The sequence below is a fragment of the Aotus nancymaae genome, unplaced genomic scaffold, assembly GCF_030222135.1.
Source record: "Aotus nancymaae isolate 86718 unplaced genomic scaffold, 86718_ANA_hifiasm-v0.15.2.pri h1tg000033l, whole genome shotgun sequence".
NCBI classification, from domain to species: Eukaryota; Metazoa; Chordata; class Mammalia; order Primates; family Aotidae; genus Aotus; species Aotus nancymaae.
Window position 1 is genome coordinate 16,719,539 of NW_026988447.1, and position 19,958 is coordinate 16,739,496.

Here is a 19,958-nt window from a genome sequence, read left to right on the forward strand (position 1 = left end):
CATATTCTCATTCATTTTTGGGAGCTAAAAATTACAACAGTTGAACTAATGGAAATAGAGGGTAGAATGGGTACTGTAAGGCTAGAAAGGGTACTGTAGAGTAGGAGGGAAGTCGACATGGTTAATGGGTGTAAAAATATAATTAGAATCAACATCTTTTTTTGGAGGGGGGGCATCGTTTTGCTTTTGTTTCGCAGTCTGGAGTGCAATGGCGCTGTATCTCAGCTCACTGCAACCTCCACCTCCTGGGTTCAAGCGCTTCTCCTCCCTCAGCCTCCCGAGTAGCTGGGACTACAGGTGCATGCCAACATGCCCAGCAGATTTTTAGTAGAGATGAGGTTTCACCGTGTTAGCCAAGATGATCTTGATCTTCTGACCTTGTGATCCGCCCGCCTCTGCCTCCCAAAGTGCTGGGATTACAGGCCTGAACCGCCGCACCTGGTGGAATATGTGTTTTTTATAGCACAACAGGGTGATTACAGTCAGCAATAACTTACTGTTCTTTTAAGAAATAACTAAAAGAGTATAATTGGAATGTGTGTAGCACAAAGAAATGATAAGTGCTTGAGGTGATGGGTATACCATTTACTCTGATGTGATTATAATTGCATGCCTGTATCAAAATATTAAATGTACTCCATAAATATATAAACCTACTATGTACCTATGAAATTAAAAAGAAATAACAGTGATATAATTTCCCTCAGTTAAATGAGCAGAGATTTTTTTAAAAATCACAGCTGGTATTTATGAGGATATGAAAAAACATTTTTTTTGCTGTTGTTGAGAGTGCATATTGCTACAGTTTATTGGAGGTAAATTGGCATGTTAATTGAAAATCAAAATATATAAACAATTCCACTCTGAAAGTTCATACAGAAGTAATAACCAAGTATAAAATATTTTCTGCAGGTTGAATTTTATTAATTTAATACCTATTAACCTTTTACTCTGTGAAGTTCTACCCTAAATGCATTTAGAATGGATAACTATCTTTATTCCTACTTTAAAAATTTAGAAACTCAGACATAGGTAAGTTAAGTAATGGCCTTAAGTAATAAGTTATGGCCTTATTGCTGTTAAGTGCACTAAAAGACCTGTCTCTTTTGAATGATTTACTTTGCTGCATTTCATAGCAAAATTGTTTTATAAAAGTGGAAAGTTGGTTTTTATAACTGCCAATCTATAAATGATTGGTTACATGTATTATTTTTTAAACGCATAGTAAATACTATGGAATAATTTAAAGAATAAAAGACAGAACATTGTACAAAATATTATTGAAGATATATGTTTTTAAATGGAAAAGCAGTGTGTGGTATAATTTGGAATATGCGATTATCTCTTTTTTTTTGAGACAGGGTCTCACTTTGTCACCCAGGCTGAAGTGCAGTGGTGCGATCTTGGCTCACTGCAACCTCTGCCTCCCAAGTTTAAGCGATTCTTGTGCCTCAGCCTCCAGATAGCTGAGATTACAGGTGTGTGCCACCATGCTCAGCTAGTTTTCGCATTTTTAGTAGAAATGGGTTTTCGCCATGTTGGCCACATTGGCCTCAAATTCCTGGCCCCGAGTAATCCAAAGTGTTTGGATTACAGGCATGAGCCACTGCACCCAGCCTCAATTTTTATTTATTTATTTTATTTTTAAGACAGTGTCTTTTTCTGCCACCCAGGCTGGAGTGCAGTGGCAATCATAGCTCACGGCAGCCTGGAACTCCTGGGATCTAGGGATCATCCTTCCTCAGACTCCTGAGTAGCTGGGACCACCATGTCCAGCTGTTTTAAAAATTTTTTGTAGAGATGAGGTCTTGCTATGTTGCCCAGGCTGGTCTTGAATTTCTGGCCTCAATTGATCCTGCTGCATTGTACTCCCAAAGTGTTGAGATTCCAGGCATGAGCCACTGTGTCCTGTCTATTCTCAATTTTTATAATTTATTTAAATTTGTTAGTGTTAGATTGAGTACTCAAAAATATTTAAGTGAGGCTAAACCTTTAAATTTAATATATGTTATTAATATAGTTGCATTGTTTACTAATGATAAGCATTTTGTATATTTTAGCATTTATTTCTTTTTTAAGTAGTGTAGAAATTAAATTTGTACCTTACCGATGTCTTCAAGTGAATAGATCATGAACATATTTAGGAAATCATGCTTAGGTAGTACATTTTCAGGGGTTTATTGAAATAGAAAGCAACAGATAATTTTGATGGTAGCATTTTCCAGCATGTTCTGTGGAATTTAACATGTCTGGTATGCATTTAACAGTCTCTTATGGCAAGGAAACTGCTCTGTTTTTTACCCCCCTCTTTTTTTTTCTTAGCTAGAGACACGTTTTGAAAAACTTTCTTGCTGCCATGGGCTAGTGGAATATCTGGGAATTTCAAAGCATCCCTCTGATCATGTATTTATCTCAGGAATGCTATGTCAGAAATCACAACTCTCCTCATATCTTAAGAATTATCAACTTCCAAGGAATAGCTGGAAAGTTTAGAGTAACAGCTACATGAATAAAACCTTGCTGAAAGGCTGCCAGGTTGTGGGCCTTTGTGAACGCAAAGGTGTTTGTGTTCATTCCCATGCCAAAATTCTTGCTCTTATCTAATTTGAAGATCCTCTCTGATGATTAGTGAATGCCAGGGATTTATCTTGATAAAGTTCAAGGACTGGTCTGGCTTTTCAACTGAATCCTTAGGGACTAAAGTGGTAGGCTGAAATGCTCTTTTTTCCTTTAGCGAACTATTTGCATGTTAAATAAAATAGCATTTGTGTAAGGGATTGTGATATTTGAAACTGATAAATACGGAAATGGAACTTCTCAACTTTATTGATCCGGAAGGCATTGTTGCTATTTGCCTATTGTCAATAAATTAAAAGAAACTTTGAAATGAGTACTTCTTGTTGTGGGGGGAGGTGGAAAAACAAAGAAACAAACCCAGCAACAGTATTTTCATTTGTTCCCCGTGAGACTTTAGGAAAATTACTTCTTTCTCATTCATAAAATTAGCATAATAATATGTATTGCTAAACTCAAGGGTTGTCGTAAATATAAATGTGATAATTTGTGTATGATCTTAAGCATGGTGCTCCACAAATATTGAGTATTCATAATGAGTTCATAAAAAAAATGATAAGAACAATTTTTATCTCTTTAATATTTGGTTTATAATTTACAATCTGGGAAACAAGCTTGCATAATTGTCTATCATTCAAATTCCTTATGCTAAAAAGTTTGAGCATTTTCTGCTAAAATTGATGTAGATACAAAAAATTCAAATAATTGTTCTTAAACATTAAAAAAAATTTTAATTTGTTTCTTAAAAAGAAACTTAAGCTGTAACCTGAGAAAGCTGGCAGAAATATCCCTAGCACATTGCCTGTCATGTAAGCTCTCAGTTTTGTCAAATGCATACTGCATGTTCTTTATGTTTTCCAAAGCATTGTATGAAAAGATAGTATGAAATGCTTAGCTTTTGCATGATCATTCTTAACTAGTGGTAAGTTTAAAGTCCTAGATTATTTTTGTAAACTGTAGAACATGTTTATTAATTTAGATTTATACTTATGTTTAACAAGATAAACGCGATAAGCTAAAGATCTCCTCTGTTGAAGATTTTAGTCTTTTATGCTGAAACTTAATAATGACAATGATTGGTAAAGACAATGAAAATATTTCAAAATCTGCCTACTAATATCCTTCTAATTGGATCATTGTAACTTTGGTTTTTCTTTGTTTTTGTGTAGCCTTAAACTGAAACAGTATTATGTTAATTCCTTAGAACTGATTTGAATCAATAGGTGAATTTGGAAATTGATTAATTTTACTTCTCTTGTGTACTAATTATATAGCTATGTGAAAGAATGCAGCTTTTAAAAATTTATGATCAGATATATTTTTGTAATTTTATGGTAATATATATATATATAATTTCGTATGTTAGTGATCTTTATTACTGTTGCTTATAGATGATTCTAAAATTATGTTTAAATGTTAATATGATTGTGGTGATAATTGTAGAACTTTGTGAACATACTAAAAATCTCTTAATTGTATACTTTTAGTGAATTATATGGTATGTATATTATATCTCAAAACTTTTTTTTTTTTTTTTTTTTTTTTTTTTTTTTTTTTTGAGACGGAGTCTCGCTCTTGTTACCCAGGCTGGAGTGCAATGGCGCGATCTCGGCTCACCGCAACCTCCGCCTCCTGGGTTCAGGCAATTCTCCTGCCTCAGCCTCCTGAGTAGCTGGGATTACAGGCACGCGCCACCGTGCCCAGCTAATTTTTTTTTTTGTATTAATAGAGACGGGGTTTCACAATGTTGACCAGGATGGTCTCGATCTCTCGACCTCGTGATCCACCCGCCTCGGCCTCAAAACTTTTAAGAAAGGTCAACATAAGGAAACATGTCAAATTTGAGGCTCTAGTGTTAGATAAATCTAGATTTGCTTGGTAGTTCTGCCGTTTACTTTGGTTATTACTTTACCTTTCTGAGATTTATATTTAAAATTTCTAAAAATTGAATTAATTTGTACTTTAGGATTACTTTGAGAACTGAATAATAATTCTTGGCATATTGTAAATGCTTCATTTATCTTACCTCCTGTTACAGTTTATAATTTTATATTACCTAACAGGCAGGCAGGATTAAGAACAAGACATCTTGCAGAGGAGGCATGTGTACAAAGGGTTGGAGTTGTGAAATGACACAACACACTTAGCAACCATCAGAGCATGTTGAAGAAATGTGTGAGGAATATGTGAAATGTAAATTCATATAGAAAGCCATACTTCTGATCTATCATTTCTGACAATAGGTGAAAGATCTTGAACAATAAATATTTGCTGAACTGAATAAAAGAATAAGACCTTATTCGTGATTGAAACATTAACAGCAGTAGGCTAAAGGATTAGAAATGAAGTTGAGTTCTTTTGTTATGTTTAGCCATGCAATCTTGAGTAAATAGGGATTGTGCATATTTGGAACAACTGTAGTAAATTCTGTTCCTGTTACCAATTTTCTAGTGTTTTATTATGAAAATGTTCAGACATACAGAGAAGTTGAAAGAATTGTACTGTGAACACCTGTAGACCCATCACTGAGATTCAACAATTAGCTATTAGCTCTGTTTGCTTCACCATGTATCCATCAATCTTATTTTTGTAATGTACTTCAAAGTTGTAGACATCAGTTCACTTCACTCTTAAATATTTCAGCTAGCATGCAGCTCTCTAATTGGAGATCAATACAGTTTTTTTGAGCTAAACTTTACATACAATGAAAGACATAAATCTTAAGTGTACCATTTGATAAGTTTTGACAAATTAATACACTTGCTTAACCCCAAGTTCCCATCATAATGTCATTAGCTTTGAAAGTTCTCTTTCCCAGCCAATCCCTCTTCCTATCCCCCGAAGGCAATTATTCTGATTCTTTTCTACCATAAATGAGTTTTACCTGTTCTAGACATTCAGGTTAAAAAAGAAAACAAAACAAACAAACAAAAACTCACAAAGTATAAGGCTTGATTTGACATAATGCTTTTGAGATTCATCCATGTTGTTTATCAGTAGTTTGTTACCTTTTATTGCTGAATAATATTCCATTCTACAAGCATAGCCCCATTAAAAAATTTTCTGTATCTTTATAAAGGACATTTGGGCTACTTCCAGTTTTTGCCTATTATAAATAAAGTCTGTATGAACATTATTGTATTCATATTTTGTGTACATAAGTTTTCTTGAGGAAATTCCTAGAAGTAGAACTGTTGAGTCATAGCATAGATAGGTATATATCTTACATTTTGATTATAGATAAAGCAATTTCACTTTTTAAAGTATTCTTTTCTGTTGCTCCATTCAGTCCTTACTTACCGTATGAGTAAACTAGATCTTTTTGTTCTTTCTTTTGTGAAAAAATATGAAAGTAAATTCTTCATATTTCTTCTCTCTCCCCTGCAAAATCATTGCTAGATGACAGTGATAGTCTTAAGCAATGGGTTTTAAATTTCTCCCTCCAGTAGGAAATACACAAATTATATTTTGTGTTGTTTTTGAAGGTACCACTAACACACACATATACACACACGTTCATGTGAACACACACACAAACACACATACAGAGGTCATATCTGCTCCCCCTTAAGTCAATAATCTTCATCTGATATAAGCTGCCATGATTTAAGCACACCATTTTGGATTGGGGGCTCAGGTGGCTGTTGCTTCTATTTTTTAGTGTATAGTTAACATTGGCAGTCACCCTTATAATGATGTGACACCACCTACCCCCAAGTACATTGAATAAGCCTTGCCTAGCACAAGAGAACTTGATTTAATTGGCAACAGTGTTTGCCCTTACATGATAGGCACTGAAGTAAAATGAAACCTATTTTGCTTTGTGTGTGTGTTTTTAAAAATAACTACAAAAATGCATTATTAAGATATTGGAATTACATAATTTTCACTTTCGAATGCATTTATTGGGATCAAGTACCTAAATAACTTTCTTTAGAAACTGAATACTTTAAAGCTATTAAGGGAATACTTGCAGCTTGTAGTTATAGTACTGTCAACAAAAGATGTGATTAAATAAATTGAATTTTGAAGACTTTAGGCTTATGGTTAACACCAGGTAATTAAAAGTAAGCACTGCTGTGGGAGTGCATTATATATCAGCTGTCCTCTTTACCTCATTAACTGGTTTTTTGCATGTTTATGGAGCCAACTTCAATTAAAAATGCCTTTTAAGTTATGCCTAACAAGGTCTTTTAGTTGCTATTTGGTATAAAGTATTATACTTTAATTGAAATTGGTATATCATAAATACCTGTGTTTGAATAATATACAAGATAAAGAACTTTGATTATTTGATATTTTTGCATCTGGTTTTTATTCCCATGCATTACTTTTTTACGTACTATTATCAAAATATATAGTCTTTGGGGTTTAAAAATGGAAAACTGAGTTGTATACATGTTAGCAAATTGTTTATATTTGCTTTTTTAAGTCTTACAAGATTTCTAAGGTTTTATTATTTCAGATTAGCAGTGTTGTACATTTCTTGTGGAAACATTGAATTTTCTGCTTCAATACTTTTGGCTATATTTAATTTGTTAGATAATTAAAGATGACCCTAAACTTTAAAAATACTATGTGCTAAATATAAGTTTAAATGTTAAAATGTATTGTTACATTTCCGTAGAACATTTTCTTGGTTCTAAAAAAAAGTGAAATGCAGATAAATAAGGATAGTATTAAAGAGATTTCATGTTGGGTGAAAAGTCTAAATTGTACATCAAATAGAAGCAAGAAAGAAAATTAGAAAAATAAGTTAGCTACCTAGTTTCTGTTTTGAAATTCATGTAATTAATTGAAGAGATCAATTTGTATCTTTCAATCTGTTTACTTTTTTTTATTACAGAAGTGTCATTGTTGCAACAAAAAAGTCAGCAGTCTCACCTTGCACACTTACTACAAGCATTCCTACCAATGCTGTCAGTGTGGTTTCCTCAGTAGATTCAGCTCAAGCCTCAGATGTCGGAGGAGAATCACCAGGTGAGTTAGTTATCAGTGATTTCTAACAAAGCTTAGGATTTTTGATTAACTTAAATTTTGGAGGCACATTAGAAACCATTGTGCTTTTATATTGTTGTTTATTACTTTTCTGAATAAATTTAAGTAAAATTAAAAGAAATTAAGTCAAGGATTTCAGTATTTTCTCCACTCAAACCTAGTAGTGTGTGGTAGATTAGATGCTGCTGGTTGGGTGATGAGTGCATGCACGAATGATAGATTTATGAAAATACCTTTTTCCCTGTACTTAAGAAGATATATATAGATAATGGCTTAAAATAGAAAGTTTTGTTGACTTATAATCTTTTAATATGGTTACTGGTTGTCAGATATTTATATAGAATCCATTACTTTGGTTTCTTCTTTTTTTTTTGGCTTATTTTTCTGAATTAGAGGCTTGGAAAAGAGTGCTGCTCTGAAATATAGCATCATTCTAACAATGGTCATACTGGTTCAGTTCCTCTATGGCAATTTTATTTTTGTCCATCTCTCCTTCCATATTCTGTCCATGTATAAAAGCATATATATGGATAAAAGAAATTTTCCGTATATAAAATCATGTGGATGCAAGATCCGATACGTTAATGGGAACCTTAGTGGTGATACTGGGTAAACTTGAAGAATGTGTAGTATTAAGATGACCAAGTATAACAAAGGGGATGTTTCTGTATCAGTAGTTTTCTTCTGGATGTTGTGCTGTTTCATAAAGTTAATAACAAGATATTGTACCCCCCAAAACACTTACCTTATGATTCTAGATTGAGATTGATGAAAAATAAAGGAATTTTGAAGGAATGGCCTGGTGGATTTTATTGAAATCAGAAATAATGTTATTTATTTGGGATATCTCAGGCAAGGGTTTGCCTTTTATTCTGCTGTTTCACCTTTATTTGGCAAATTAGGGATATCTTAGGCAAGGGTTTGCCTTCTGTTCTGCTGTTCCACCTTTAGAGTTTTGTTCCAAGCTTGATATTGCTATTGGCCAGTAGCTGCGACCTTTTTTCCTTGCTGTGTACTATGTAACCATGTATCATAGAAACAAAGACTACATTTATTTCTTTTGTCTTCTCTTTTTAAAATATGTATTTGTGTTAACAAAAATATATTTTTTCTGAAGTTTTAAACATGTTAATTTTTTTTTACAGATTTTGTAGTATTTAATGATAAGAGAAAATGTTCACAGTAAAAGAAAGTTATATGTAATTCTTTACATATTATATAATTACAACCAAGTGACTTATATGCCTTCTTTACATGGTAAAAGCCAGAAAGTGTTTTATGAAGTTATTTGGGTCTCCATGAAGTTGGGCTACTGGCAGTTTTGATTTTCGAAATTTACTTTAGGTGGTATTTCTAAAATTTCATTAATAGTCTTGTATTATTTTTATTCTTAGGAAAAATAGTGATTAGAATTTTTTTTCTACTTTGAAACCAAAAGCTGCAATGGCAGCAGAGTTTTGTCTGCCTTGCTTTTTATTTCATAAATTTTTAAAAAAATTAATAGACTTTATTTTTTAGATCAGTTTTAGGTTTACAGGAAAATTGAGTTAAATGTACAGAGAATTCTTAAATACCCACTCATTCTCTTCCTTGCTAGTTTCACCTGGTCTAGTGAGAATTACAGAGGCAACCAGGCATGAAACTCTAACAAATTTTTTATCTTTATTGTTCCATTATACTCTGATGCCTCTTTTTTTTTTTTTTTTTCCTTTGAAGAAGAAATAATTTGGTAATTCATTTGGGGCTTGGTATGCACATTTCCGCTTCTCCACCCGCATCCAAAGTCCTTGAAAAAAAAGATTCAACTGTGGTTTTTCTAGAGTAGTCCCTTTTGTGAAAAATGCAATAGTTATTAATATCTATGAAATGATTTACATGCCATCTTTTAAAGTGAATTTTTCAGTAACATCCCAGAACAAATGTAGTAATTTCAGAAATTCAAAGTACACTGAGTAAAATATTTTCTCATACTGCCCTCTAGTTTCAGTTTAGGGAACAGAGTAAATAGGGCCCTTTGATTGCTTTTAAGTCTGTTCGTTAAAATTTAAGTCATGGAGTTTTCAGAAGAGATAAGAAATGAAAAGCTGAGACATTTGGGTAATATCTCAAATATAACAGTATTATACATTTCTCTCTGAAGCCATTGTATTTTTTTTCCAGTAAATTCATTGTAATTTACAGTATTCACTTTGTAAAACTGTATACAGAATTACAAAATAATTTGCTATCTTGAAGACTGTTGTATTAATTGGCAAAGTCTACAAAACCCTGTACCATTGATCTAGCTCATAATGTATCTTATTTTTCTTTTCTTTTTTTGAGGTGGAGTTTTGCTCTTGTTGCCCAGGCTGGAATGCAGTGGTGCGATCTCAGCTCACTGCAACCTCTACCACCTGAGTTCAAGCGATTCTCCTGCCTCAGCCTCCCATGTAGCTGGGATTACAGGCCTGTGCCACCAGACCAGCTAATTTTGTAGTTTTAGTATGGATGGAATTTCTCCATGTTGGTCAGGCTGGTCTTGAACTCTCAACCTCAGGTGATCTGCCTACCTCACCCTCTCAAAGTGCTGGGACTACAGTTGTGAACCACTGCGCCCAGCCCATTGTATAATTTGTAATGGTGTTTCTCAAATAGTTCCCAATTTTTTTTCCATCTTCAGCTAGAATTTTAAACTCTTTTTCCCCCTCAATGCCCTCTCCCCCATTCTTTTTAGAGTAGTTCATTCATTTTTCAGTTATTTCAAATCGTCTTTGTGATGGTGGTCTTTCTTTTTACCATTTATTTTGGTTTCCACATCTTGCTCCTCTTCTTCCTCTTTCACTGTGCTCTTGTCACTGTCATATGGGTTCTCCATTTCAGTTTATTACTTCTATTCCATTTGTTAATTGATACCATGAACATTACTGCCTCGATAAGAAAAATCTAACCTAATCTAGTGTTTTCAGTTGTCCTGCTTCACTCTTCTACAGCCCTACTTTACACGCTTTGCCTACCATACTTGCTCTTGTACTTGTTAAGTACTCTTTTTAACATGGAATCCATCCCATCCCTGCCCCCCCACCCCATAGTTCTCTCTCCTTTGTCAATATTTTTTTTTACTGATAGATTTTTGTTTTCTTTTTGGTGGGTCTCTTGATTTATTTGCCATTAAAAGAAATAGATAAATATACAGATAGTTTCAACTTAACAATTTTTTTGGCTTTATGATGGTGTGAAAGCATACACATTTAGTAAAAACTGTACCTCAAGTTTTTACTTGTGTATGACCATTCTGTTTTTCACTTTCAATACAATATTCAGTAAATTATATCATATATTCAATACCTTATTATAAAATAGGCTTTGTATAAAATGCATTTTTTACTGAGAATATAGTGCTTGACTTATGATGGGGTTACATCATAATAAACCATTGTAAGTTGAAAATATTGAAAATTCAAAATGCACTTAATGCACCTAACCTACCAAACAGCATGACAGTCTACCCTATCTTAAATGTGCTCAGAACACTTACATTATCCTATAGTTGGACAAATCCATCTGGCAACATGTACATGTAAGTATTGGTTGTTTACTCTCAATTCCCTGTGGCTGACTGGGAACAGGAGGTCCCTACTGTTGCCAGCATCACAAGAAAATGGCATACCACGTATTACTAGTTGGGAAAAGATCAAAATTCAGAATTTTAGGTACAGTTTCTACTGAATGCTTGTTGCTTTTGCAGGACTGTAAAGTTGAAAAACTGTAAGGTGCACCTTGTAAGACGGGGACCATGTGAAATTTTGAACTTATAATGGGACTCCATCATAAGTCGAGGAGCATGTTAATAAATAAATAAATAAATAAGTATTGAATTTTATTTGCTTTCTCCTGGTTCAATCCTTTCTCCAGGATTTAAGAAAAAAAAGTGGATTAGTTGTTGTTATAATTATATGTGAATCAGGGCAGTTTATTCTGAAGACCTGGGTAAGTTAGGTATTAGTGTTGGTTAGGTCTTGAATTATTTTCTTTATATGTAAATACAGTTAATACTTGTCCTTATGGACCTAAGCCTTTGTGCTTTGGGATGACCACAGGTCTGACTTTTATAGTAAGTCAGCAGTAAAAGATGAGCTGCTCAAATTCAGTAATAGATTATTGGTTAGTAAAAAATTTACTTGGTAGAAAATAAGAAATTTCTGCTATGACACTCATATTTTGTTTTATATTCACATGGCATCTTCAGGGAAATTCCCTTTTGTGGGTATTTGGAAATTTTGATATCAAAATGAGACACATTTTACATGTGGTACAATTAAAGAGAAACTAATATGGGATAGATACTGATCACAGAAACAGTTAAAACTTGCCAGCTTAATATGAGGTAAAAGCTTTTTCTATGAAAATGTTATCATTGAAATAATTTTATAACTCATAAGAATTGAGGATTTGTGTGTTTGCATTTTGGAATAATATACATTATGAAGACTACAATTTACATACAAAACTTTTTTGGTGCACAAATTTCAGATTTTAATTTGAATAGTATACCTTGGCTTCTGCAGCGTTTTATCAACCAAAAGGACTAAAGAGCAACAATTGTGTCAATAAGTATTAAAAGGTATTCATCAGATGATAAGGTATTTCCTTTGTATATGCTTGTTTTCAAAGAAAACAAAAGAGAAAGTGATTTTAGTAAATATATCAAAATCTAGAAATTTTATAGTCATCAGCAAAGATCTGATTACCTAGAAAACACAGTATCCTTTTTTTTTTAAGTTGAGATGGGGTCTTTCTCCGTTGCCTAGGCTGGAGTTCAGTGGCACAATCATAGCTCACTGCAACTTCGAACTCCTGGACTTGAATGATCCTCCTGCTTCAGATTCCCAAGTGTCCAAAACTACAGGTGTGCGCCATCATTCCTGACTAATTTTTAAATTTTTGTGGAGACAGAGTCTTGCTCTGTTGCCCAGAGTAGCCTTGAACTCCTGGCTTCAAGTGATCCTTCCACCTTTACCCAGTATCCCTTTTTGTATGTTAAAATGTCATTACACTTTTTCCAATATGCTATTTCTCTATACTGCAAAGCATACATGAATAAATCAAAATTGAAACTAGCTCAGTAAAGTAACTAAGTAACTAAGCCTTGAAATCCTGGCTTCAAGTGATCCTTCCACTTTCACCCAGTATCCCTTCTTGTATGTTGAAATATCATTACTTTTTTTTCCAATATGCTGTTTCTCTATACTGCAAAGCATAAATGAATAAATCAAAATTGAAAGTAGCTCAGTAAAGGAACTAAGTATACTGTTCATTAATTTATATGCCTGGTGTTTGCTACTTTGCAAAATTTAGTTATTCTACCACTTACTAGAATATTAAACATTATCTGTTTATGGGAGCCACATACCTTATTAATTAGTACTTTTTTTAATATTAGGGAAATATTTGAGTTATAGCCATCTTTGCTTTGTGTAAGATGTAGGCCAGTAGGCTTATTTGTATTCATTCACTAGGATTCATTTAGTATGTTTTTACTGGGTGTATAAACTGTCCCTGACTGAATTAACTGGTTCAGAAAAGAGAGAGAGAGAGAGAGAAATGCAGTGTTACAGTGTTAAGGGATTAAAAATTGACATTTGTTTTAATGATTCTTTATTGCAAGGGACATTAGTTATTTAGACCCTCAGGGACCTTGAATAAACAATTGCCTGCTCCCTAGATAGATGCTAGACAGATGATATATTTGCATTTTCCTTTTTGTTCTTTTGAATGTCTGGAAGACTGTCAGTTTGAAGGAGCCAGTTTATCAGTGCTAGGATAAGGAAAAGATAAGTGAGTATCATTCCACATGTTGGAGGTAGCTTCTGCATTTATGTATTTGTGATCGTTTGCTGGAAATATTTAATGATAATTTAAAAGAAATTTATTGAAAGTTTATATTTTTATCTGAGTTGAAAAATGCAGAATATGTTTGGAAATTACATTTTTTCCCTAGCAGGAATGGAGGACAACCTAGTGTGAAATTACTGATGTATTTATTCTTCCGTGTGATTTTTTTTCTTATAACTATTGCTGGTTAATTTATTATCCTTGTTGGTAAAGTGTCTTCTTATGACTTAAGACACTGTGTAAAAAATCTGTTTCTGCTATATTCTCTTTTAGAATTGAAAATTGGCGTTACTTCTATGGTAGTGTGAGGAAATAATTTTTGTTGCTGCTTTATTTAGAAGCAACAGTGTTGCTTTTCTTTTTCACATTTCTAATATGCATTTCTCATTAAAATTAGTATCATTTAGCACAGTGGGCAGTGTGTGGTGATTTACACCTGTAGTCCCAGCACTTTGAGAGGCTGGAATGGAAGAATCCCCTGAAACCAGGAGTTCAAGATCAGCCTAGTCAACAAAACGAGACCTTATCTCTACAAGAAATTAAAAAGTTAGCTGAACATGGTGGTACATGCCTATAGTCTCACCTACTCAGAAGGCTTAGGCAGGAGGATTACCAGTCCAGGAATTCAAGGCTGCAGTGAGCTATGATCACACCAGTACACTCTAGCCTAGGCAATAGAGCAAGACCTCATCTCTTAAAACAACAAAACCCAATAAACCAATTAGCACAGTAAAGGCTAATTTTGTCTTACAACTTTTACCTAAAGCCTCATACATACATTTTTTGGGGAGGAATTTATTTTTTCCATCTCTACTTTTAAGTAAATAGGACCTTGTGAGTTCCTTTGTATTAGCTTCAGTAAAGCTCAAGAAAAACCATCAGTAATCCTAATAAAGAAAATGTCTGATACATTCCAATAAAAATGGTCTTCAAAAATTATCACTAGTTAAAAAAATGAAAATATTAATTAATCACTGGTAATAGAAGTCAATGACCCACTGTGATTCAGTGATCATATTGTTGTCAAGAACTTAGAAAACTGCAGGTGTTGTTTACTGAGTGTAATAAAGCCATTGGGTCAGTGAAATACTTTACTGAATGTTGTATATGATTTTAGGATTGGACATGACTCTTAGAAGTGCTGGATACTAAAGGGTGAAAAAAATTTTTTTCAACTTGCCTGGTCTTGCCCTCTAATTTGAAATTTTATTGTGAAAAATACAAAAATAGTAATATTTTTATGATGAAGTTTGAGTTGATATATACGCTTTTAAAAATTGTTACAATGGTCTGAGCATGGTGGTTTATGCCTATAATCCCAGCAATTTGGGAGGCCAAGGCCAAAATATTGCTTGAGACCAAGAGTTCGAGATCATCCCGGGCAACATAATGAGACCCTGTCTCTACAAAAAAAAAAAAAAAATTGAAAATAGCTGGATGTGGTGGCATGCTGCATCTGTATTCCCAGCTACTTGGGAGTCTGAGGCAGGAAGACAGGTTAAACCCAGGAGTTCAAGGCTGCAATGTGCTCTGATCACTCCGCTGCAGCCTGGGTGACGCGCTAGACCCTGTCTTAAAAAAAGAGAAAAAAATTGTCAACATGATGAAGTGTGTGCTTTAGCTTCATTTTTTAGCGAATCCTATGCGTCCTAACCACCAGTCACTTGGTTAGAATTTTTAGGTACAGTTAGTTCTCAGTTGAGCAGGATGGAGAGGAAGGCAGGACTGTAGCCATACGAAACGTACAGTATAAAGGAAAGTCAACTTTGATTATCAAGGGAATGGGAAAGGAAGTATGTTGTGGAAAAGAAAGATTAACTTCTTTAAAAGTTAAGTTCATCTTATACTGGGAATTTGCTCACTCTAAGACTTGGGCTCAGTAATTATCCAGAGGTTAATTGTGAAAGATTGCTGCATTTCCCGCTTTCCAAAAGGAACCAAGATTGTTGGGGGATCAAATTGTCTAGATTTTTGGATCCTTAGATTTGGCTGAGACCTGGTAATCAGAACTGACGGTTATCGATCAACTACTACCTAAAAACCAAGCATGTTTCAGGAAAGGTCAAAATTGCCCCAGATCCTTGCTGTTTTTTCATCAGTTAAATACACAAATCCTCTGATTAGGTCCTAACTATGCTTATCTATACCCATAATTAACTTTATTTGCCTTCCCAAAAAGAGCACGTTGGAATCAGAATGCCTAGATACAATTGAAGTGAGCCTGAGGAAGTTCTGGGAGTGGTGGGAAGCAGTAGAAAGCATTTTATTTTGAAACAGGGTCTTGCTTTGCCACCCAGGCTTGAGTGCAGTAGTGTGATCTTGGCTCACTATACCCTCTGTCCCCCAGGCTCAAGTGATCCTCTCACCTCATCTTCCCAAGTAGCTGGGACCACAGGCACACACCACCATGCCTGGCCACATTTTTGTTTTTTAGTAGAGACAGGGTCTCACCATGTTTCCCAGGCTAATCTTGAACTCCTGAGCTCAAGTAGTTCCTTCTGCCTTGGTCTCCCATGTGTTGGGAATTCATATATGTATGAATTCTACAATTCTTAGTTTTCTCTTTTCCTTGAATTCTCTCCTCACATTGACTCTAATGACTTTCTCTGGGCCAACACAACCTCCAGCCTGATGCAGATGCTTTCCTTGATCTGTTTCTAATTACTTTTGAACTGAACAATTCAGCAATGTTTGGGAAAGAGGGCCCTTATTCTTTTTAAAACATAGTGTTTTTGTATTTGGGGCATAATGGGAAAATAACTGATAATAGTTGTGACACAAGATTACAGATACTCGGAGGTCTAGGTTTCTAACCCTGACTACATTTATTGCTGCAATTTAGTCCTTTGGTAGTGATTTGATAACTCAGTAAGGATGGTTTTCATGGTAATGGAGGATTAAAGCTAAGTTTGGAAATTAGCTGTTTCTGTGTTTTTGCTATATTAAAAAAATGCTTTTACTTGTAACTTTTTATTGACAGTTGGTGTTGAATAGAAGGAATTGTGAACCTTATTTAGGGAGTCAAAATTTACTTTTCTTTTGCTTCTTCATCCCATAGATACAAAGATTGCTCTGACATGATAACTGAACTTGTAGCTGAGGTTTACATATGAAAGGATTTAGGTATTAATTGTTAGATTTTAATGTTATCCAAATAGTAACAGACATAAAAAATACATTATAATGCTTTTATTGACTGGTATAATGACATTCTTTTTATTTAAATCTTTGTATCGAAAAGCAGAAAATTCCTATAGATGGTTATTTTTCTTTTATAGGCAGTAGATCATCTAATGCAAAATTGCCCTCAGTTCCAACAGTCGATTCAGTATCACAAGATCCGGTTTCAAATATGAGGTATTTAAGCTACAATTTGAATACTGTGATTTATACCTTTGATGACTTTTTAAGCTATCTAGCTCTATTTCATTGCATTTCATTTTTTTCTTCCAATATACATGACATATATAGAGGCTTGGGAACATTTTAGAAGTTCATTTAATTTTGAAAGATTTTTAAGATGTATAAGTCATTTCCTGATTGATATACAAGTCACTTCATGACAAGTGACTGTGGTAAAAAATAATTGCTACGTAACAAATATTTACATAAGCTTATGACTTATGTTTCAAATGATTGCAAATTGAAAGTGTGGAATTCGGTATTCCTCCTCTATAAAATGCTGATATAGGCCTGGCGCAGTGGCTCACGCCTTTAATCCCAGCACTTTAAGAGGCCGAGGAAGGTGGATTACTTGAGGTCAGGAGTTCAAGACCAGCCTGGCCAACGTGGTGAAACCCTGTCTCTAATAAAAATACAAAAGAAATTAGCTGGGTGTGGTGGTACACTCCTGTAGTTCCAGCTACTTGGGAGGCTGAGGCAGGAGAATCACTTGAATCCAGGAGGGAGAGGTTGCAGTGAACTGAGAGAGCACCACTGTACTCCAACCTGGGAGACAGTGAGACTCTGTCTCAAAAAAAAAAAAGCTGATATAAGTGCTAGCCAGTCAGCCAAAGCCACAGTGATACAAATAGATAGATTTTTATTGTCACTTACCTTGTTTAATTGAGTTTCTGGGTTTAATTTGGAATGCTATGAGTGTATTTTCCACCACTGGAGCCTTAGTGGCCAGAAAGTCCTTTATTTTCTTTACCACAATTGGAAAATCCATAACACACTTCAAATGTAGGTACTTGAGTGCTTCGAGTATAGCTAGTATCTGTGATACCATCCAGGGATAACAAGTTCTATGAGATGTGTAGAAGGAAATCGTATTTAGAGTAGTGTCTGTGAGGAGATGATTATTGACAGCAGAAATGTATATACATTTGTGTTGATAGTTTCAGTAGCAACTGCTTTCTTGGTAGTATGAATAGGAAGTACTTCTAGTATGAATAATAGATAACTAGTGGCTCTTTATGTATATGTTTAATTTGTGTGTTAGAAATTAAAGCTGTGGATACCTGTGAATTTTCTGAAATGCTAGGGACTTTAATAAAAAACTCTCATTAAATGTATCTATATACAAATGTAAATACGTGTACATATCACAAATATAAATATATTTGTATATATTATAGACACATTTATAACTATCTCAATTTATAAATAAATACAACTGTCTCAATAAAATAATAGTTTTATTATAATGTACCTATGAAGTATATTATTTTCAGGAGAAAAATCATTCATACTGCATTAGAAAGGAATTATTGACTTCAATAGAAAAGAACTGCTTTTTATAATTTATAAGCACTTGTTGAGTCTGTACTATATGTTGTAACTGAGAATTTTAAAATGAAGTCATGGTTCTTAGCTCATTGTGCTAATGGTTTAGTGGTAAATAGAAAAATTTGTTGAAGACTTGATGAGAGTTTATTTAGGTTATAATGGGGCTAAAAGCAAAGTCATCTTAATTGGCCAGGTGAGACATCTAGTAATAACTGATGCTTGAAGTGGTTGTTAACCAGGTTTTTGTTGGGGATTGTAGGGGAAAGACAGATCAGGATAAAAACGAGTATTTTTGTCAGAAGGACTGCTGTGCATAGCAGTAATGTCTCCTTAGGTAATTCTTTATTTATTTTTTTACATAATTTTATATATCTATGGAAAGACATCTTTATATTCAAAACTAGAAAATTGATACAAACTGTTGAATAGTTTGATTAACTTAATGTTTTTTCATTAGTATTACAGAGAGGCTTGAACATGCTTTGGAAAAGGCAGCTCCTCTCCTTCGTGAGATTTTTGTGGATTTTGCACCTTTTCTTTCTCGGACACTTTTGGGTAGCCATGGACAAGAGCTGCTTATAGAGGGAACAAGTAAGTGATCTTTATTTTATTTATATGTGCTTATATTTCAGGATTAAAAACTTCCATGGATAATGATATAACATGGAGCTTCATTGTTTAAGTGTTGTCAGCCTTTGACAAAACTTCTCATAGTCTGTATCTTTTGAAGAATGTGTCACATGTCTATTATGTTTTAATCTTCAAGGTTTTTTTTTTTTTTTGAGATGGAGTCTAGCTCTGTCACCAGGCTGGAGTGCAGTGGTGCGATCTCGACTCCCTGCAACCTCTGCTTCCCGAGTTCAAGTGATTCTCCTGCCTCAGCCTCCCAAGTAGCTAGGATTACAGGCATGCACTGCCACATTCAGCTAATTTTGGTATTTTTAGTAGAGACGGAGTTTCACCATGTTGGCCAAGATGGTCTCAATTTCCTGACATCATGATTTGCCCACCTTTGTCTCCCAAAATGCTGGGATTACAGGCATGAGCCACTGTGCCCAGCCTAATCAAGATTTTTGTCAGTGCTTTGGATGAAGCATACAATTATGTGTTGAACTAAAGAACTAAGATATATATATATTTTTTTTGATAAATTAAAATTAACTTTGAGAGCAAAGAATTGGAGAGAATAAGGCCAGGCGTGGTAGCTCACACCTGTAATCCTAGCATTTTGGGAGGCTGAGGTGTGGGAGGCCGAGGTGGGTGGATCACCTGAGCTCAGGAGTTCAAGAATTGGAGAGAATAGTGTCACAGGATTTTACTTGAACTTAGATCCATATGAACAACAATGTATTGCCACATAGATAAGGAATGCATTGTTATTAGTAGAATTCATTTTACAAATAGACATAACAGCATTTTACTCTATACTGCTTATATCATACATAGATTACTGGGTCTCTTCTAGGGTAATGTACTTCAAGATTGTCAAACTAGATAGCATGCTGAAGTAGGTTGCTGAGGGGATTGGAAATCATGCTATGGAGTGGATGAGGAATAATGAGACTCCCTCCCCTCCCCATCCCTCCCCTACCCTCCTTACCTACAGATATTGCAAGGGTCAAAGGAAGTGCTCATATGGCACAGTTAATACTCAGATACAGATATCTTAAACTATTAACCTACCTATAACCTTGCATTTCCACTATATTTTTATTGCTATAAGAGATACGCTTTTTCACAAGTTTTGAAAAAATTCCTTAGGCAATCTCCTAGCTACTGTTAGC

At 34.3% G+C, this 19,958-nt stretch overlaps 1 protein-coding gene across 3 annotated transcripts in view; it reads left to right on the top strand.

The window, feature by feature from the left end:
- Positions 1-19,958, top strand: part of LRBA (LPS responsive beige-like anchor protein) — a 742,045-nt gene that overhangs the window by 183,463 nt on the left and 538,624 nt on the right. For all 3 annotated transcript variants that reach the window (XM_064383828.1, XM_064383829.1, XM_064383830.1), the window contains exons 31-33: positions 7,421-7,554; positions 16,722-16,800; positions 18,632-18,765. In XM_064383828.1, the coding sequence (XP_064239898.1) occupies positions 7,421-7,554; positions 16,722-16,800; positions 18,632-18,765 (347 nt within the window). The remainder of the gene's footprint in view (positions 1-7,420; positions 7,555-16,721; positions 16,801-18,631; positions 18,766-19,958) is intronic.